At 37.8% G+C, this 20,331-nt stretch overlaps 2 protein-coding genes across 5 annotated transcripts in view; one reads left to right on the top strand and one right to left on the bottom strand.

Moving 5' to 3' along the window:
- On the bottom strand, window positions 1,034-4,300 carry LOC109706891 (probable prolyl 4-hydroxylase 9). Of its 2 annotated transcripts, XM_020227909.1 has the most exons (4): window positions 3,852-4,300; window positions 3,620-3,745; window positions 2,404-2,479; window positions 1,034-1,217 (listed from the first exon to the last, which is right to left on the bottom strand). In XM_020227909.1, exons 1-4 carry the CDS (start codon window positions 4,002-4,004, stop codon window positions 1,195-1,197), a joined length of 378 nt encoding a protein of 125 aa, XP_020083498.1. In that variant the 5' UTR covers window positions 4,005-4,300; the 3' UTR covers window positions 1,034-1,194. The 2 variants fall into 2 exon arrangements, with proteins under 2 accessions (XP_020083498.1, XP_020083500.1); XM_020227911.1 differs by lacking the exon at window positions 2,404-2,479.
- LOC109724316 overlaps window positions 14,619-20,331 on the top strand; it is a 59,169-nt gene continuing 53,456 nt past the window's right edge. Inside the window, exons 1-3 of one of the 3 annotated variants that reach the window (XM_020253111.1) lie at window positions 14,619-14,901; window positions 16,168-16,278; window positions 16,369-16,475. The gene's annotated coding sequence lies outside the window, so the exon portion shown is untranslated. The remainder of the gene's footprint in view (window positions 14,902-16,167; window positions 16,279-16,368; window positions 16,476-20,331) is intronic. The other 2 variants (XM_020253120.1, XM_020253124.1) reach the window with 2 other exon arrangements.

The following is a 20,331-nucleotide window of genomic DNA, read 5'->3' as shown; positions in this document are numbered from 1 at the left end:
TCTCTCCCCAGCAGGGACCGGTCTCTCGCTGCGAACCCGAAAAATCAACGTTCGGGAACCGGTCTCTCCCTGCGCGGGACCGGTCTCTCACTGCGTAGACGCGCTCAGGGACCGGTCTCGCCCGCCAGGGACCGGTTGCCTCAGGGCTGCCGCAGCACTGCTCACTGGGGGACCGGTCTCTCCTTTCAGGGACCGGTCCCCGAGAGTAAAAACTCTCAGGACTGTCCAGAATTTCAGTTTTCGAACTTTTTAGGTCGAAAAGCATTCTACAACCCTCCACCAAGTGTGGAAAAGCTCGAAATACATCCAAATACTCGAACCTTGTAATTTGCAAAGGTCCAGTGCGTCACAGCGGCTCCCCTACAAGCACTACAAGATTATTATATATTGGTGGCGAGTAATGTTGCCACCATATATATAAAAAGTTACCACCTTTTCAAAAGGTGGCGACTTTTAAAGTCGCCACAAGTTGCCACTGAAAGTGTTGCCGCTAAATGAAATTGTGGCGAAGCATGAAAAATCGCCACCTTTTTGAAAATAGCGTGGCGACATTTTATCGCCACCAAATATAACTTTTAGTGGCCATTATTTATCGCCACTTTATTAAAAATAGCGTGGCGATATTTTGTCGCCACCAAATATGACTTTTAGTGGCAACTATTAGTCGTCGCCTTATTAAAGATAGCGTGGCGATATTTTGTTGCCATCAAATATGACTTTTTGGTGGCCCTTACTAGTCGCCATCTTTCATAGAGATAAGGTGACAATACATTTTTGCCACCAAATATTTACCTTAAGTGGCAACCATCACAGTCGCCGCCTTAGTTGAAAATAAAGAGGCAACATTTTGTCGCCACCAATTGTGCAATAAATGACCATCAATAATAAAAAGGTAATAAATTAAATATAAAAATATACAGCTTATATTTTATAAACAGAACATATACAAAATAACAAACAAAATATTAAAGTAAACAAAATTATTCTTTTAACAACAATTTAAAAGACTAATTAACTTCTGATCCACAACAGCTTAAAAACAAAATAATAGCAAAATCAATTTAAAGGCAATAGAAAAATCAATTTAAAGGCAATAGAGTATAATATTCGATATACAGTTCAACATTATTCCTGACTCTCTCAACTTTGAAAATAGAAAATACTTAAAAACGATAAAAAAAAATACGTCAGCTCCTATTTCAACAGCAATTCATTTCCTGCAACAAACAAAAGAAAGAAAAGCAAATTATATAAATTTAACAATCTACAAGAAGTTGGAGTATTTTTTGCATAGTTGGATACACAAACAATTTTTGATTTAATGAATTGTTAACAAAATAGACAATTGTCAAAACTGTGATATATATTATTCTTTAAAAGTGCATGAATTAGATAGAACAAGTGCTATATACAATTGAGGGAGAAAAAACAAAAAATAGCAAATAGAAATGTGATAAAAGAAAAAGCTACTCTGACATCATATGAATTATGAACAATACTAACATAGAAAGTCGAGCTCCAAATCAAACAAATTGAAAGTTAGGCAGTAAAGTAAAAATTTTTCGCAGAATGTAACACACTGTAAAACTTGCCCATAAGAGCACATGCCAAAAAGACCTCCAGAATTCACCCCCCACTGAGAAGGGCAATAACATGCCTTCTTTGAGAACTGGCTAAGTCTTGCTAACCTTGTTAACCTAATTATGATCCATTTCCATATTAAAGAAAAAGGGAATCTAATTGCAGTAGGGTGAAGTTTTTGTACAGTATAACCATTATCTATTGGATCCTCAAGGTTCAAACTCTTATACCAAGATGCTAAAGGTCAAACACATAAGTTTGGCTTCATCTTTTTAATCACTGGGTAAATAAAAAAAAAAGTCACCTCATTTTCTTGTAATTGAATCCTATTGTTAAAATTGTCTCTTGATACAGTAGTACAGATAATATGAAATCGATTTTATTTGTAGAAGCACGGTTTAGTGTTCACCATCTAACTTTTAACTAGAGCTTCTTTAATAGCCTACAATGTAAATGCTCTTCGTTCATTTTGGTTTTAGTTTAGTATAAATTTCACATTTGGATATGGATTTCTTCATACAATCTACAAATACCTAGCATATAATATGCAGATACTGACAAAATCGCAATCAACTGTAGCAGTTAATACATAGCCTGCATGCATAATAAAGTATCTGACAGACATATTTTCTAGATACACAATTTTTTTCTATTCTTTGAATGCCTGGAAAATAGACGAACCATAAAGTACCTGACAGGCGCTTGAACCCACCGTAGTACGTAATTTAAAGTAAGTAATATACTTTAAATTAGAAATGAAATCTATAGATACATACCGGCAATAGTAGTAGAATTGAACAAATGAAATCTATAGATACATACCGGCAATAGTGGCAGAGCACCTATTAATTGGACGGATTCGAAAAATTGCTTGAGGTTGGTAAACTATGCGCAAAACCTTCTCCACATAAATTGTAAAATATTACTGTTATTATTATTATTATTAAAAAAAAGGATGAGAAAAGTGAACATAATGCCTATGTTACAAAAAGTACATTACAGCTATCAATAAAACAAGTGTACTTCGATTTCTGATCTGATATGTAAAATGCATAAGGTAGCTTCTCATCCTATAATAACGACGAGGTAAACAGACCTATTAATACTGTTCTGTAAGAAAAAAGAATGCATATTTTCTTAGTGTAAATAGTAGAATTTTGAATGTAAACAACATTCAAAGAAAATATACAGAATCTAACTAAGAAAATGGGATAACAAAGAAGTCAAAATAAATAAGTATGAAACAAGATTAAATAAATATAATCTATCTAAGAAAATATACAGAGAATAGGTATCATGCATATTAAAAAAGAACGAACATGTAAAATAACTTTCCAGTTAAAAAAGAAAATAGATTTTCTTGATTAGCTAGACATACCTGTAAGTCCACTTCAACTTCTTTGAATATTCTCAATCTTTTGATTAGGGGTTGTGTATGGATAAGGTTCATGCTAGATCTATAGAAGATCAAGTTTCAAAACCAACAAGCTATCATGTACAAGTACCTTGAATTTTTTAATCCAGCCCGAACCAGTATGTGATAGAAGGCTAATAAACTACATCCGGTCTAAAACAGGACGTAAAACCAAATCTATTATGTTGTTAGCAACAATTTTTAGGGTCCAAGCCATATAACTAGGTTATAACCAAACCTTCTTTTCCTTAAGAAACGAAAAGAAAAATGAACAACCTCGAATAAGACATCTTAGTGCGAAAGTCCAAAGATGCAAAGACCTCAATTTGCTTCAACATAGTAATGATCTACAACTTCTCATAGTGAAAAGTTACTTCTCCCATTCACCAACTTTGATTGATCAGTTTAGTCTTATTTATAAACGTGCATCAATTCTTCATATATTCTCCTATAATAATCACAATCGACGATGAAAATAGTAATCCATTCTAACTATAAATTTCATCATATTCAGTAGATAACCATCAGGTTATCAAATTCGAGACAATTGCACATGGTGATTTCGCATTATTCATTGAATCCAAATTGCTCCCAAAGAAGAACGGAAGCAGAATAGATTACAACCTGGAAAGGAATCGAAATAGGGCGAGGATCCCCCGTATCCCCGTAGGGCATCGCGGGCCACTCGGACTCCACTTCCCCGTTCACTTCCGTCAACCTTTCTCGCGGGAAAGCCTCCTCCGAAGCATCCTTTGACACCGAAACGAATCAACAAATCGCGATCAATCGAAGAAGAAGAGGGGAGAAATGGCGATTGATGGTGGGCATCAAAGAGATCCAAACCAAGAATCGTTACCGGCGATAGCAGCGTGGATCCGAAGAAGCCGACGAGGAAGAAGATGGAGAAGGATAGGACAACGATAGGGAGCCCAAGCTTCGCGCGCACGAGGAGGAGCCACAGCGATCGACCCTTGTTCTCCTTCGTGGGCGCCGCGGAGAAGGGGATCATCTCTCTCTCTCTCTCTCTCTCTCTCTCTCTCTCTCGAACTCTCGAGATCTCTCTCGAACCCTCTCGAACTCTCTTGAACCCTCTGTATTGGAGGAGGACGCGAAGTCGAAGTGGAGTTTCGGGAAGTGGAGTTCCCGGTGACGAGCTCGCCGGCGAGGAGTTCGCCGTGACGAGCTCGCCGACGAGAGCTCGTCAAGGAAGAGAGGGTGAGGGTAGGAGCAGATTAAGGAAATGGGTTTCGAGGGGGTTTGGGAGGATGTGGAGGGGTCAGGGGAGAGGCCAGGTGAGCTGAGAGAGTAAGGGTTTTTTTAAATTTTCTAAAAATTTAAATTATTAATTTTAAAATTAAATTAAAATATTAATTTAATTCAATTTAAAAATTAAATTAAATTTAATTAATTTGTGGCAACTTTTTTTATTGCCATTATAGATAACCAAACAATGGCGATTTATTTTATCGCCGCCATAAATAACTAAATAGTGGCAACAAAATAGTCATTTAGTGGTGAAGTTAGTTTCGCCACTTTAAATTAATTAATCGGTGGCGATTTTTTTTATTGCCACCATAGAGAAGAAAATAGTGGCGACAAAATAGTAATTTAGTGGTAAAAATACTATCGCCACTTTAAGTTAATTAATTGGTGGCAATTTTTTTTATTGCCATTATAAATAATCAAATAGTGGCGACCAAAAAGTTATTTAGTGGTGAAACTAGGATTGCCACTTTAAGTTAATTAATCAATGGCGATTTTTTTATCGCCACCATAGGTAGCTATATAGTGGCGATAAATTTTGTCGCCATCTTATTTTTGCCACCAATACTATCTTTTCTTGTAGTGAAGGTCAGTTTAGGCTAGCGACACGAGTCTCACATTGCCTGGTACTTGTGAGTATGAACCTGACGAGCACGTCAGGGCTTAAAGGGGAAAAAATTGTGAGACCCCAGATAGTCCTATATATAAGATATAATAGGGCTAAACTCTTAACCCGGCTTAAGCATTTTGGGTGGTGGCTAGACCCAAGAGGTTAAGAGAGTTAAGCGTGTTAGGACGGAAATAGTCCTAGGATTGGTGACCCCTAGAAAGTTGGAGCGTCACAATTTCAAATTTTAAATTTCAAACTTCTAATTTATATTTTAAATTATAAATTATAATTTATAACTTATTAATTTATATTTATATTTTAAATTCTAGATTTTAAAATTTAAATTTATAAATCTCATATTTATATTTTAAATTAAAATATTAAATTTTATGCTTTTGTTTAGATTTTAAATTTTAAATTTTAAATTTAAATTTAAAAGTAAAATGTAAATTCAAAATTTAAATTATTTAAAATAAAATTTAGTAAAAAAATTATTATTTGTAAATAGTAAAATAATTTTTTTCCAAATATGATTAATGACAATTTTGGAATAGATTATACTTTATTGCTAGGATTATTTAATTTTATAATTAAACTGAATCAAGCATAGTAATTCTATATACACTGCAATCCAACATTATTTTACTGTATTAAACTAAACGCGCTAATGCAACATTAGTACTAATCTCATTCAGAAATTTAAGATAACTAGATATGTCGAAATAACCTGTAATGTTATGTAACGCGAACCAAACACGCCCTTAATGTTATATCATTATGTTTGGTTCAATATAGTAATGTATGCCAGATTTCTGCATATGTAAGATTATTTTATTTTGTTCACCGATAAATTTTGGTAATCTTGTGTCACGCCCGGGTACCCAACGGAAGCATATCCGGCACGTGTACAGACCCGCCATACACCTGCAGTATATAAGGCGTCTACAAAAAGAAGTAAGTTGATAGGCAGAAAACATAAAAAATCATATCCTAATATCAGAGCAAAGTACAAGACGATAATACTATCAACAGAAGGACAAAGAGTAACCAAACTAAAATCTCACATCAAAGAGAAGTAAGAAAACTATAATCACTAGTTCCACATGCTCATATACATCACAGGGTTACTAAAAACATAGGTACAGTGGTAGTCTCTCTATACATAGGGACATCACCCTCGGCTGTAGCCCGAGTAGTAAGGTGATCAACTAGCAAGCCCCTAGCAGTGTCTAGCTAGACGCGACTCCCTTACCACGATCCCTAACCTCTCCTGTCGATGGCTCTGTAAAAACAACCATAAAAAGGGCGTGAGAACTATTAACAATAGTTCCAGTGGGTAAGCCACCAGCCTCGGCGAATACACCACTAAGCTCATGATGTACTGAATGAAAGTAAAAGCAGTAATTGCATGATATACTTATGATGCTAATAAGTAATGAGCATGAAATCAACATGTAATCACATTCTACAGTAATGAATCATTTGCATAATAAAGGTATAGCAACTGCTGTAATCATGAACATAAACAAGAACACAAGCACAATTGTGTAAGTAACTACTGTACACTATAACCGGTAACCATTCATTACTGTCAACTGTCAGTTAGAACTTTCATTTCATTTAGAGTTTCCCTTTCATTTATTAGGACCTACACAAGGTAGTCCGGCTTGCGCCGTGCCTAATGGCCCCGTGGTAGTATACACTCCCCACGGCAATCCACTTCGACACCCAATCCCGCACGGGCGATCAACTGTCGCGTAGGCCAACTCCGGAGTGCCGGCTTGTAAGGAGCTACCCTCACAAGCGTGTGCGAATGAGCACGATGGCAAGCAAGCAAAGTCCATTGTCCCACATATCTCAAACATCATGGCATAGTATGCTATGTTCTTACTCTCGATCTATTGATCGGAATTCTCAATATAGTAACAATGACAATAGCTAGCGTCCACTAGATTAGTAAGCACATGAAAGTAATGCTAATTCATTTATGGCATTAGAATTTTCTACTATCAGGGTACTATCAAAACAGTCACAAGTAATGTCATTGTTGTCTTCTTTACAAAAGCATATGTCCATTAGTTACTCAACTGAACTAAACATAAACATAAACACGAGCATAAATACAAATATGCATGAGTTCTCTCTACTTTATAGAGGTTCTATTTTCATTATGTCAAACATTATAGCAAAGATATTCCAAATCCTTTAGCAACCACATAGTGACAATAACGCACGACTATATCAATTCTATAGTAACATATAGAACATAGGGGAGCTTCACTTGCTCTGATTAGGTCAAACCCACCTATTACTAAGCTCAAACCAGCCCAAAGGGGTCCCAAAAATCAGCTCAATTGGTCCCTAAACCTGCTGGAATCAAGTATCAAAACCGTATCAAAACTACAATCGAAATATCCAATTTCGGCCTAATTCACACTTAGTACAAAGTAGTAACTTAAATCGTTGTTTTGGTGCACTTAGTACCTCAAGTTAAGTCTCCAAAGGCTCCCACAAGTCAGCCGAAGGTGGTCCGAAGAGTCGGTCGCACTCTCGCTGCGAACATCACCAAAACGGCATCAATAAGCTTGTATACAAGCTATTATAGTCGAACTCTCAGGAAATTAGGTTTCTAACTGAAATTCCTGCTTACCTCAAGTTAGAATACCTTCTAAACTAGTCCCCAAGGTCACCAATTAAGCTCAACTTGGTTCAAAACCTTCTATGAAGAGAACAATCCAAACTGCATTAGTTCGCTCAAACAATTCGCATTTAGTTCCGATTTAGCTTCATAGTTAACTAATTACCTCTATCAAGCTTCAAAGTAGCTTATCCCTAGTCTAAGAAGGTTAAATCACAGATAATTAACTCATCTCTAGCTGCTGAAACCTCAGTCTAACACAGCTGGAAGCAAAAACCCTAAATCAATACTCAATTCGACTAATAGAACGTCGATAACGAAAATATTGAGTCGATTACCTTCTCAAGCTTCCAACCAGTAAACTACTGGTTCAGAGCTGCGAAAAGCCTTCCAAAACGCTCTCTTATACGTCCACGTAAGCTCTGCGACACTCGCCAACAGCGAAGAACAAGCGAGGCGACGAAAACGAGCTAAATCTCCGATTTCTTTGTAGAGAGAGAGAAAAACCCTAGAGAGAGAGAGTGGAGAAAGTGAAAGAAGCTTGCCCTGAGCTCCAACAACCTTCCCTGAGCTCCTGGAGTCATACTGGGGTTAAGAAGATAAGCATAAGGTGTGAAATTACCAAATTAACCCTACTGCCACGTTTCTGCCACTGTGTACCGGTACACAATGATGGCTGTACCGGTACACCAAGCAGAAAAATGCTGATTTCGCAAGATCAATGCACTTTCTTACTTTTGGCCATCCAATCATTCTCTAATTTGTACAAAAACTTGTCCAAACCCTTTAGAATATGTAGGATAGTTCCACATATCATTCCACACACTCGAACTCCGCAAATTGCAAAAGTTCATTGTATTACATTCACCCCTCCTAAAAAGAAGTTTCGTCCGCGAAACTTGTAAATACTTACCTCAAAATTCCGTCGAGAAAAAATAGGGATAGTGCTCTTGCATTGCATTTTCCAGTTCCCAAGTGGCTTCCCGTTCATCGTGATTGCTCCAAAGTATCTTCACGTAGGGTATCTTGCGGTTTCGAAGCCGTTTCACTTCTTGAGCTAGGATTCTCACTGGATGCTCCTCAAAGCTCAAATCTTCTCGTAAATCCACTGGAGTACTTTCCAATATGTGGGTTGGATCAAAAACATACTTCCGTAGTGTAGATACATGAAACACATTATGCACTCCCGATAGGTTCGGCGGCAAAGCAAGTCGATACGCTACGGGGCCTATCCGCTCCAATACCTCGTAGGGTCCAATAAATCGAGGACTCAACTTTCCTCGAATACCGAATCTCCTAACCCCCTTTGTCGGTGAAACCTTTAGGAATACATGGTCGCCCACCTGGAATTCCAATTCTCGCCGACGTTTATCCGTATAGCTCTTTTGTCGACTTTGAGCTGTCAGTAGACGTTCTAGTACGAGTCGAACTTTAGCTTCAGCTTCTTGTAACACATCTAGACCCAAAACTAATCTCTCTCCCACTTCACTCCAATGAAGTGGTGATTTGCACTGTCGACCATAAAGGGCTTCAAAGGGTGCCATCTGAATGCTTGCTTGATAACTATTATTATAAGCAAATTCTCCCATAGGCAAGAATTGTGGCCAATTGTCCTGAAAATCAATCACGCAGGCCCGCAACATATCCTCAAGGGTCTGGATGGTACGCTCGGACTGCCCGTCACTTTAGGGGTGGAAAGCAGTACTAAAATCCAATCGGGTACCTAGAGCCTCCTGTAAACTCCTCCAGAAATGTGAAACGAATCGGGTGTCTCGATCTGAAACAATAGAGGCAGGTACTCCATGTAATCGCACAATTTCATCAAGGTACACTTGTGCGAGTTTCTCCTCCGACCAAACTGTATGGATCGGAATGAAGTGGGCAGATTTGGTCATTCTATCCACAATTACCCAAATGGCATCGTGACCTGCCTATGAGCGAGGTAATCCAACAATGAAATCCATAGTAATCCTCTCCCACTTCCACACCGGTATAGATAAGCTCTGTAGTTTTCCCGCAGGAAGTCGATGTTCAGCTTTAACCTGCTGACAGGTTAAGCACTTGGCCACAAAATCTGCAACTTCCTTTTTCATTCCAGGCCACCAGTATGTCAACTTCAAATCCTTATACATTTTCGTACTTCTAGGATGCAAAATATACGGTGCCCGATGTGCTTCTTTTAAAATTTCTTCTTTAATGTCAGAGTCTGCCGGTACACAATATCGGTTGCAGAATCTTAACAACCCTTGATCATCTACTCGAAAATCATCGACATGATCAACCGTGATCTTTGCTCGAATCTTTTGCAGAAATTCATCTTGAGCTTGTTTTTCTTTAATTCGATCGATTAGAGTAGGTTACACCACCAATGACATAAGTCGCCAAGGCGTGTCAAGAGTTACAACTTCCAACTTCAACTGTTCCATTTCTTTTACCAACAATGGTTGCATAGTTATCAACATCGCCAAATTTTTCGTCAATTTCCGACTTAAAGTATCTGCTACAACATTAGCTTTTTCTGGATGATAAAAGATGGTTAGATCATAATCCTTGAGCAACTCCAACCATCTGCGTTGTCTCAAGTTTAGTTCCTTCTGAGTAAATAAATACTTTAAGCTCTTATGATCGGTGTAAACCTCGCAACGCTCGCCGTAGAGATAGTGGCGCCAAAGCTTCAAAGCAAAGATAACAGCAGCCAGCTCTAGATCGTGTGTAGGGTAGTTCTTTTCATAATCCCTTAACTGGCGAGAGGCATAAGCAATTACTTTGTCATTCTGCATTAGAACACACCCTAATCCATTCAGCGACGCGTCGCTGTAAATCACATAATCCACTCCAGGAACAGGTAGTGCTAGAATCGGGGCGGTGGTCAACCGTTCTTTCAGTTCCTGAAAGCTTCTTTTGCAGGCTTCATTCCAAAGAAACTTAGCTCCTTTATGTGTGAGTCGAGTGAGAGGCGTAGACATATTTGCAAACCCTTCCACAAATCTTCGGTAGTATCCCGCCAAACAAAGGAAACTCCGAATCTCTGTAACATTAGTCGGCCTGGGCCAATTGGACTAATAGAACGTCCGTAGGTGGTCCAAAGAGTCGGTCGCACTCTCGCTGCGAACATCACCAAAACGGCATCAATAAGCTTGTATACAAGCTATTATAGTCGAACTCTCAGAAAATTAGGTTTCTAACTGAAATTCCTGCTTACCTCAGGTTAGAACACCTTCTAAACTAGTCCCCAAGATCACCAATTAAGCTCAACTTGGTTTAAAAACCTGCTGCGAAGAGAACAATCCAAACTGCATTAGTTCGCTCAAACAATTCGCATTTAGTTCCGATTTAGCTTCATAGTTAACTAATTACCTCTATCAAGCTTCAAAGTAGCTTATCCCTAGTTTAAGAAGGTTAAATCACAGATAATTAACTCATCTCTAGCTGCTAAAACCTCAGTCCAACACAGCTGGAAGCAAAAACCCTAAATCAATACTCAATTCGACTAATAGAACGTCGATAACGGAAATATTGAGTGGATTACCTTCTCAAGCTTCCAACCAGTAAACTACTGGTTCAGAGCTGCGAAAAGCCTTCCAAAACGCTCTCTTATACGTCCACGTAAGCTCTGCGACACTCGCCAACAGCGAAAAACAAGCGAGGCGACGAAAACGAGCTAAATCTCCGATTTCTTTGTAGAGAGAGAAAAACCCTAGAGCGAGAGAGTGGAGAAGGTGAAAGAAGCTTGCCCTGAGCTCCAGCAACCTTCCCTGAGCTCCTGGAGTCATGCTGGGGTTAAGAAGATAAGCATAAGGTGTGAAATTACCAAATTAACCCTGCTGCCACGTTTCTGCCACTGTGTACCGGTACACAATGATGGCTGTACCGGTACACCAAGCAGAAAAATGCTGATTTCGCCAGATCAATGCACTTTCTTACTTTTGGCCATCCAATCATTCTCTAACTTGTACAAAAACTTGTCCAAGCCCTTTAGAACATGTAGGATAGTTCCACATATCATTCCACACACTCAAACTCCGTAAATTGTAAAAGTTCAGTGTATTACATCTTGATAGTAAAATTTAGTGGCAATTGCTTATATACCCCTGAAAAGTTTCCGACTTTCGGATTTACCCCTCTTAGAAGGCTACTATTAAAAATACATTTTTTACGTTCCAACCTATTTCTAATATATCCCTAGAGTTAAAATCTGTTAATGAACTCTATTATCTTTATGAAATTACTATTTTGCCCTTTCAAATATACCCTTCTATCATCATCGACTTTTCTTATTTGCCCTTAAGTTACGGGTACAAAAGTATTTTACTTTTTGGTCTTTTCAAATATACCCTTCTACCATCACCAACATTTCTTATTTGCCCTTAAGTTAAGGGCAAAAATAGCATTTTAATTTTTTTTACTGTGGTAGATATTTACGTTTAACCCAAGTTAACTTAATGGGTGGTAACTGCAGGTGTATTTTGGAATAACAGAGGAAAATATGAGGGGTATATTAGAAAGAAAAGAAAAGTAGAGGTAATTGAGATATTTCTAATGTTTTAAGGGGTAAATAGGCAATTATCCGTCAAATTTATACTATACCAAAAATATCCTTACACATATTTGTTTAAAATTTAAATGTAAACTTTGAATTTAAATTTAAATTATAGTGGTACAAAGTTTAACTTCATTTTTTCATTTTTAACTTTGAATTTAAATTCAAATTTTGATTTTGAATACAAATTTTGATTAAATTCAAATAAATTAAAATTTAAATTTACAAATTTAAAATTTAAATCAAAGTTTAAATTCAAATTTTTATTGCGAATTTAAATTTTATACTTAAATTCAATGTTTTGATTGTTCAGATTTAGTTTTTGAATTATATTCTATATTCAAACTGAATTTATGAATAATTTAAATTTTAAATTGAAATGCAAAATTTGAATTCAAATCTCAAATTCATATTTCATTTTGAGGTTAGATGTTTTAGTTCAAATTTTAAGATTTTTGAGTTCAGAAATTAAAATTCAATTTTTCAATTCAAATCTAAAATTTCAATTCAAACTTTCTAGTTAAATCAAAATTTTTTAAAGCTACATTACAGAAAACCCCCTATCAAAATCCGATTTTTCACTTTCCCTTCCTGTCATTTAAAAACTTATACTTTGCCCTCCTAAAAAATAAAAATGTTCACAGGGGAATACGGTGTTAATAGTATTGATAAAATGATCAAAATGCCCTCTCTCTCTTCCTCTCCTCCCCCAACCCTCCTTTATCTGTAAAAGGATATTTTCGGTATAAAAATATATATAATAGTGGAACATAGACGGAACACTAACGGCGGGATCCAAAGTTAATATTTTTTATTTTTTAGGGGGACAAAGTGTAGGTTTTAAAATAACAAGGAGAGAAAGTAAAAAATTAGGTTTTGATAGGGAGGTTTTCTGTAATTTAGCCATATTTTAAACTTAAATTGAAAGTCAAAATCAAATTTAAATTTGAATTCAAAGTTCAAATACAAATTTAAATTAAAAATTTTAATTTTAAAATCAAACTTAAATATTTTATTAAGTGAGAAATAAAATTTTAAATTTATTCATCTAAATTTGTGGCAATTGGAGGTGGAAAGGAATAGTTTTGAAATTTTGTGTAAACGGTAGAATAACTCGCTGTCAGTAATATAATATACTCATCCCCTTCGTAATAATATTAATATTTAGTCTTACATTGCGCTATTAGGAATGTTGTATTACCATTCAGATGACTTACAAGATGAACCAAATATATTAATTTTAAAAAAACTGTACAGAATTTTTTATAATCCTGACAAGTTAACGCAAATCAAATAGGCCCTACTTGTTCAATTATTTTCGTATAGACTTACAAGATAATGCGAACCAAATGGGCCTATTTCTTCTTCAATCATTTTTGATGACCTTCTTCAATGCTAAATTGATTCTAGCAAGATCACGAGAATTGAAACTCATGGTTTTGAACGATGTGAGCATAAATCCATGTGCTCTCCCACTAGGCACTTCTAGCTTCTCAAGTTTGACCTAGTAATAAACCTAGTGTAACGACCAAACCCACTAGCAAGAATAACTCGTTGGACCCAACCACCAGCCCAAAATGCTTAAGCCCAGTTATTATTACTAGTGTGTAAATCTCTTATATACCCAATCACATCTCCATTCATATCCGATGTGGGATTATTGGAATATGATATACCCAATCACATTTCCATTCCTATCCGATGTGGGATTATTAGGGTGTGATAGATTTTTCCGATTAAGTTTCTGACGTCCTTGTCAGTCCAATCACACACACAGTCCAAAATCACCAAGCGAGTGTGAGACTCATCTTGCTAGTCTTGTCATCAAGACCCTGGCATAACCTATCATCTTGTCTTTCAGACCCAGACTCAGCCGAAACTCGCCACACATTTTCGGCTGGTGATTGGCTCTGATACCAATTGTAACGACTCAGCCCACTAACAACAATAACTCGTTGGGCCCAACCACCGACCCAAAATGTTTAAACCCAGTTATTATTACTAGTGTCTAAATCTTATATATATCTAATCACATCTCCATTCTTATCCGCTATAGAATTATTGGGGTGTGACATCTGGTGGGATAGTAAACGACGTACAGCGTGCAAATAAAACTTTTCAACTGTGCTATTATGATACCCTTGTGAGAGAGGAGAAAACTTTCATCTTTTTGTGGTGTTGTACGGATATTTTACGGACACTGCTAATACATTTAAAACATGTCACACAAGTGCATTATTGCATAGGCCGCACCAAATGCATTATTGCATCACACAAATGCATTATTGTATATGCCACACCAAATGCATTATCGTAAATGCCATGCCAAAGAAGGTCATGTCAATATTGCAGATTGAATAGTACCGGGTGAAAACATACAAAATTAAAACAAATTTCGAATCAATTTTAAAAAATAATTATTCAATACCTTTCAATTTTTTCATTTTGATTATTTATTTTTTGTAAGATAAATGCTATTTGTACATTCCGAAAGGAGTGTATATTTTACATCCCAGAAGTTTTCTTTATATAGCTTACATTAGTTTTATAGAAATTTAAAATACAACTTCAGAGCAATTTTCAATAAATTTTAGGGCCACATAGCCCAAAATATCACCTTTCATTCCGATCCACCAATAGTGAGTTTCCAAGTTCTTGTACATTTTGGTGCTACCCAAGTGTATGGTATACGGAGATCGGTGTGCGCCCTTTAAGATTTTCTCTCGAATTTGCGGGTCACTAGACAAACTCGTACTCCTCCGAAACCGCAAGATCTCCATTGGAGTCCAAGCTTAAAGTCCTCCGCACCCTAGCCCTCTATATCAAACCGCACCTTTTGGAGTTTCACATTTGAGGTTTGCTTTTCTTTGATCTTCTCCAATAAAGTTGGTTGTATTCTAAGCATCATCGAGATGCCAGATGCAACAACCACCAATTCAAACCGCTGTATTTCCTTCTAAAGCGACATCTGGTTAGTGATTAACAAGGCAAGATTTTCCACGGGCTTTCAATTTAGCACGTCCGCCACCATGTTCACTTTTCCGGGATGATACAATATAGTGACATTGTAGTCCTTTAATAATTCTAACCATTGGCGCTACCTTAGATTTAATTCCTCCTGAATTAATTAGTACTAGCTTGAAGCTCTTGTAGTCTGTTTTGATCCCACAATGCTTGCAATAAATGCCCTTCTGGTTTGCATTATGTAGCATTATTGGTTATCTCAACATAACTAGTAATTTGGCATCTGTTATTCAGATTACTACTAAGGTTATATCATTCTGTTTAGTTCAATATAGTAATGTATGCCAGATTTATCATATATAAGATTATTTTATTTGGTTGACCGATACATTTTGATAATCTTGATAGTAAAATTTATACTATATGAAAAATATCCTTACACATATTTGTTTAAAGTTTGAAAGTAAATTTTGAATTTAAATTTAAATTTTAGTGATACAAATTTTAAATTCATTTTTTGATTTTTGACTTTGAATTTTAAATTCAAATTTTGATTTTGAATACAAATTTTGATTAAACTCAAATAAATTAAAGTTTAAATTTTATATTAAATTTAAATTTAAAATTTTAATTCAAAGTTTAAATTCAAATTTTGATTGCGAATTTAAATGTTATACTTAAATTCAAAATTTTGATTGTTCAGATTTAGTTTTTGAATTATATTCTGTAGCACACTGAACTTTAGCAAATTTTAAGGTTCCAATGTAGGAATAGTATTTTGAACAATTCTGGAAGTTCTAAGGCTTGTCTGTAGAGCACCGACCTGTTTTCGGAGCTAAATAGGCGAGAACGGGTTTTCGACATCAAAAATCTGCAAACTATAGAATTTTGGTGTTGAGTACTGGTACTGGTGTGAGGTACCGGAACTCAGTAGAGTGCCGAAATGGACAGCTCTCGGATTTTGCGGAACCAAGTGGTGAGCACCGGCATTGAGCCGAGTACCAGTACTGCATCGGGCGGCTATTGGAACATAGTTGAAACCAGAATTTCCAGCATTCGGGTTTTGCGAAACTAGACCCTTGGTACTGGAATTGCCGAGTACCAGTACTCTAATTCGCACACCGATACTCAACGCTGCACAGTGTAATTTCGTGCAGTATACAATTTTTGGATTTTTGAGGGACCTAAGCGGCATTGTTACACCATATTGTATAACCCCTCATCACCTCACTTGTCTCCTCTGGTGCTGAAGTTAGAGAGAGGAGAAGGTAAGTGTTCCCTCTCTCTCTCTTGAATTTTTCCATTAAACCCTTAAATCTTGAGTTTTGATCTCTTTTTCTTCTTCTTCTTCATTGAAGCTTGCGTCTTGGACCTAGAAAGGAGTTTGGAAGTGAAGGAAGAAGTTTGTTTGAGGATTTAACTCCAACCCTAGCATCACATACTTTGGTTTGGAGTTCTAATTAAGGTTAGTAGCCTTCTTGCTCCCTCTAATTGAGAGTTTCGCACGAATTTTGGAAGAAAACCAAGTCTTGATGAAACTAGGGTTTATTTTAAGGTTTCTCTATTTTGATCTCTTCGGATTGAATTGATGAGTGTAGAACACTCTTTTAGGTTGGATTTGAAGCTTCTTAGCGTTGATTTAGATCTTGAACAAGTTCTACTTGATCAAAGATAATTTTTTCTTCTTTTCTACTTAATTTTTGGTGAATTTCGTGGTAAGCTTTTTAGAAGCTTGTAACCCTTTGAGAATTTTTCTTAGGGTGCTAAAAGTCTAGTGGGCAACTTCGTTTGAGAAAACGAATGAGTTTCGAGGGATATCCCGTGGGTTTGACCTCACCGAAATAAGTAAACTCTCCTATATTGTTATAGGACTTATTTGATGCATGTTAGTGCTAATCTTGACACAATAGAATTTTTGAATACATGAGGTATACATGTTATATGTGAAATTTTTGCATACTCTATATAGTAGATAGGTATAGTTATAACTTACATATTATGCCAAGGTTATTTTATGATGACATTAAGTTTCTCTTATGCAATTATAGATATGCATGTAGAGATGTTTGGTAGTATCACTTGGAACACTACGTGCCACGCCCCGCAACCGCCAATTTGGTCGGTTTGGGTACGTCCAACAGACGCCGAACGGACAGAATCTCCCCTGTCCGCCCAAGGCTCAACAAACATCAATCATGTATATCTAACTGCTCAGATAAACATAGTCAACATGCATGAGTCATGCAAGTATAATACAAGCGAGAGCAAGAGAGAAAACTAGCTATTACATTCACTTTGCATTTAACCACCAAAATACATACATTTGGTTTACACGTTTCATCTCATGATACATATACATCCACAAGTAATCTCACCAAAATAAATCAAGTCTCTACATATGGTACTCTAATGCAAAAGGAGGCTACTAACTAAGGCGCTATGCCCTTACCGTAATCATCTGCCGGTCTGCTTATGCTAGGCCCTGGAACAAAATGGGATGAGAACTAACAAAAGTTTTCAGTGGGTTCGGCTGCCGACTCCGCCGATTTTCCCACTAGGTCTAAGTAGGTATAAGTAGAGATATAGATAAAGTAATGAAATCTCCTATCATGCTACTATGCCTCACAACATGATATGAATGAAATATCTACTATGCTCATGATGCATGCCATTCATATACTTGTCATCCAATCATCTTGACTAACCCTAAGGTTAAGCCCCAACTCACAACCAAATCCCATAAGTAAGGAGACTCTGCGCTACGCACACCCGAGACCGTCTGCTGGGTAGGTACGTCAACCCATCGTGTGACAACTCCGGAGCTCACTACTTGGATGGAGCGACCACCGTCAAGCTGAAACAGACTAAGTGAGTATGATCCAATCCTCTCAACTCGAGGATACCCTACCAACTAGGGATAACAATATATTCAGGAATCCACCTATCCCAATAGTCATATTATAAGTGTTACCACTACACTAGTTTTACATGCCACTCTTTTATGTCATTACATTATTCAAGTTCGTCACTTGTTCTTGGCACTATAGGATTCCATGTCAAGACCCAATCCTCATGCACCCGCTAGATTATGTGTCCAACTCACAAATTCTCTTTCTACCATGGAAGCATGCAAGGAATAGAATTACATTTAACCACATATCCTATAATGCATGATATCACATATGAATATAGATGCTCAACAATAACAACTTAGACATAAAAGAAAATCTGCTTACTTCGGATATCACCCCCCACCTCTTGGTGATGCCAAGATGCGAGAACCCAAGCCTCGTGATTTATAGACGTTGTTCCAGCTCGACCCCACGCAAACGAACCGAAAAGTGTACTTTTCCTCAATGACTCGCCGCACGTCCGTAGGAACTTCGATTCGAGTTGTCCACTGTGTCGATTTTACCTTCAATTAGGTTTACATAGGCTCTTAGATCAAACCCTACTATGATCAAAAGCCCTCTTTAGAAACCCTACTATGATTCATGCAATAATCTAGTGTAGCAACACTTAGGGTTTCCATATAACTCATTTCTAAGGGATTATATCAAAATCCTAGCATCACAAGGCTTACCTCTAAGCCAAGCTCTCCTCAAGCCAATGGTGAAGAAGGAAACTTAACCTCCAAGCAAGCTTCTCTCCGCCAAACTCCACATTTTGGAGCAAACCTAGAGGGAGAGAGAGAGGTTTAGAGAGGGAAAGAGAACTCTCTTTTGTTGGGGTGTGAATGGGGAATGAGAGGAAATGGGATAAAACCCATCTATATACACTCCCACTTGCACAATGCACTTAGCCCCTTACACAAATGACCCTTTTGCAATTTTTCACGTTTTCCCATGTATGGGGTCCGGATCCTACATGCAGGGTCCGGACCCCGAGAGCATCTCCAATACAAAAAAATTTGAAATTCTCAAATCGTACTCTCCGAGGTTCCTTTTGGTCCCTTATACCCTTATAAGTCATTCCGATCACTCGGAACACTCAACAGACCTCTCTAAAGCGTCCAATACCATACGTTGGTCAATTTTGACTAAAGTTTCATTTTACGCGTCGAGGATTCATTATCTTACATCCTCCCCTCCTAAAAAGGAGTTTCGTCCTCGAAACTTAATTCATTTCAATCTAAACTCATACCTCAACTCAAATCTTCAAAGAGATGAGGATGATGTTCTTTCATCGCGTCCTCAAGTTCCCAAGTGGCTTCACAATCATTATGATTGCTCCACTAAACTTTGATATACGGAATCTCACGGTTCCGCAACTTCCGCACTTCCCAAGTGATGATAGATACCGGAAACTCCTCATATGTCATATCCTCTTGAAGTTCCGGTGGTTCATACAAGACAGCATGCTCGAGGTCAGAACATATTTGCTGAGATTAGACACGTGGAACACATTGTGAACTCCCGCAGGCTTGGGCGGCAAAGCAAGCCGGTATGCTACCACACCAATCCGTTCCAACACTTCATACGGTCCGATATATCGGGAACTCAACTTTCCCCGGACTCTAAACCACTTCACACCCCTCATGGGTGACACCTTCAAAAAGACGCGGTCTCCTACCGCAAACTCAAGATCCCGCCGGCGCCTATTCGCATAACTCTTCTGCCTAGATTGCGCCGTCAACAACCTTTGGCGAGTGAGGCGAACTTTCTCCTCCGCCTCCCGCAAAACATCGGGACCAAAAACCACTCGTTCGGCCACGTCACTCCAATGTATAGGAGATCAGCACTTCCTCCCGTAGAGAGCCTCAAACGGTGCCATCTCTATACTCGCTTGGTAGCTATTGTTGTAGGCGAACTCGGCCATCAACAAGTGCTCATGCCAACCACCCTTATAATCAATTACACACGCTCGAAGCATATCCTCCAAAACTTGAATGGTTCTCTCCGATTGACCATCGCTTTGAGGATGAAATGTGGTGCTAAAATCAAGCCGTGTGCTAAGCGCTTCTTGTAGACTTTTCCAAAAGTGCGATGTAAACCGGAGATCCCGATCCGACACGATCGACGTTGGAACCCCATGCAGCCTCACCACCTCATCGATGTAAACTTGCGCTAACTTATCACCAGACCAAGTAGTGTGGATAGGTAGAAAATGTGCCGACTTCGACAAGCGATCCACTACCACCCAAATAGCATCGTGGCAACCCGATGAACGGGGTAAACCCACCACGAAATCCATCGCTATATCCTCCCATTTCCAAACTGCAATAGGTAGACGCTGAAGTTTTTCCGCTGGAAATCAGCGCTCTGCCTTGACTTGTTGACACACAAGACATTGCGCCACATAGTGTCTGATGTCCTTTTTAA

Source organism: Ananas comosus, linkage group 2, assembly GCF_001540865.1.
Source record: "Ananas comosus cultivar F153 linkage group 2, ASM154086v1, whole genome shotgun sequence".
Lineage (NCBI taxonomy): Eukaryota > Viridiplantae > Streptophyta > Magnoliopsida > Poales > Bromeliaceae > Ananas > Ananas comosus.
This window is presented reverse-complemented; position numbering and strand designations above follow the sequence as displayed.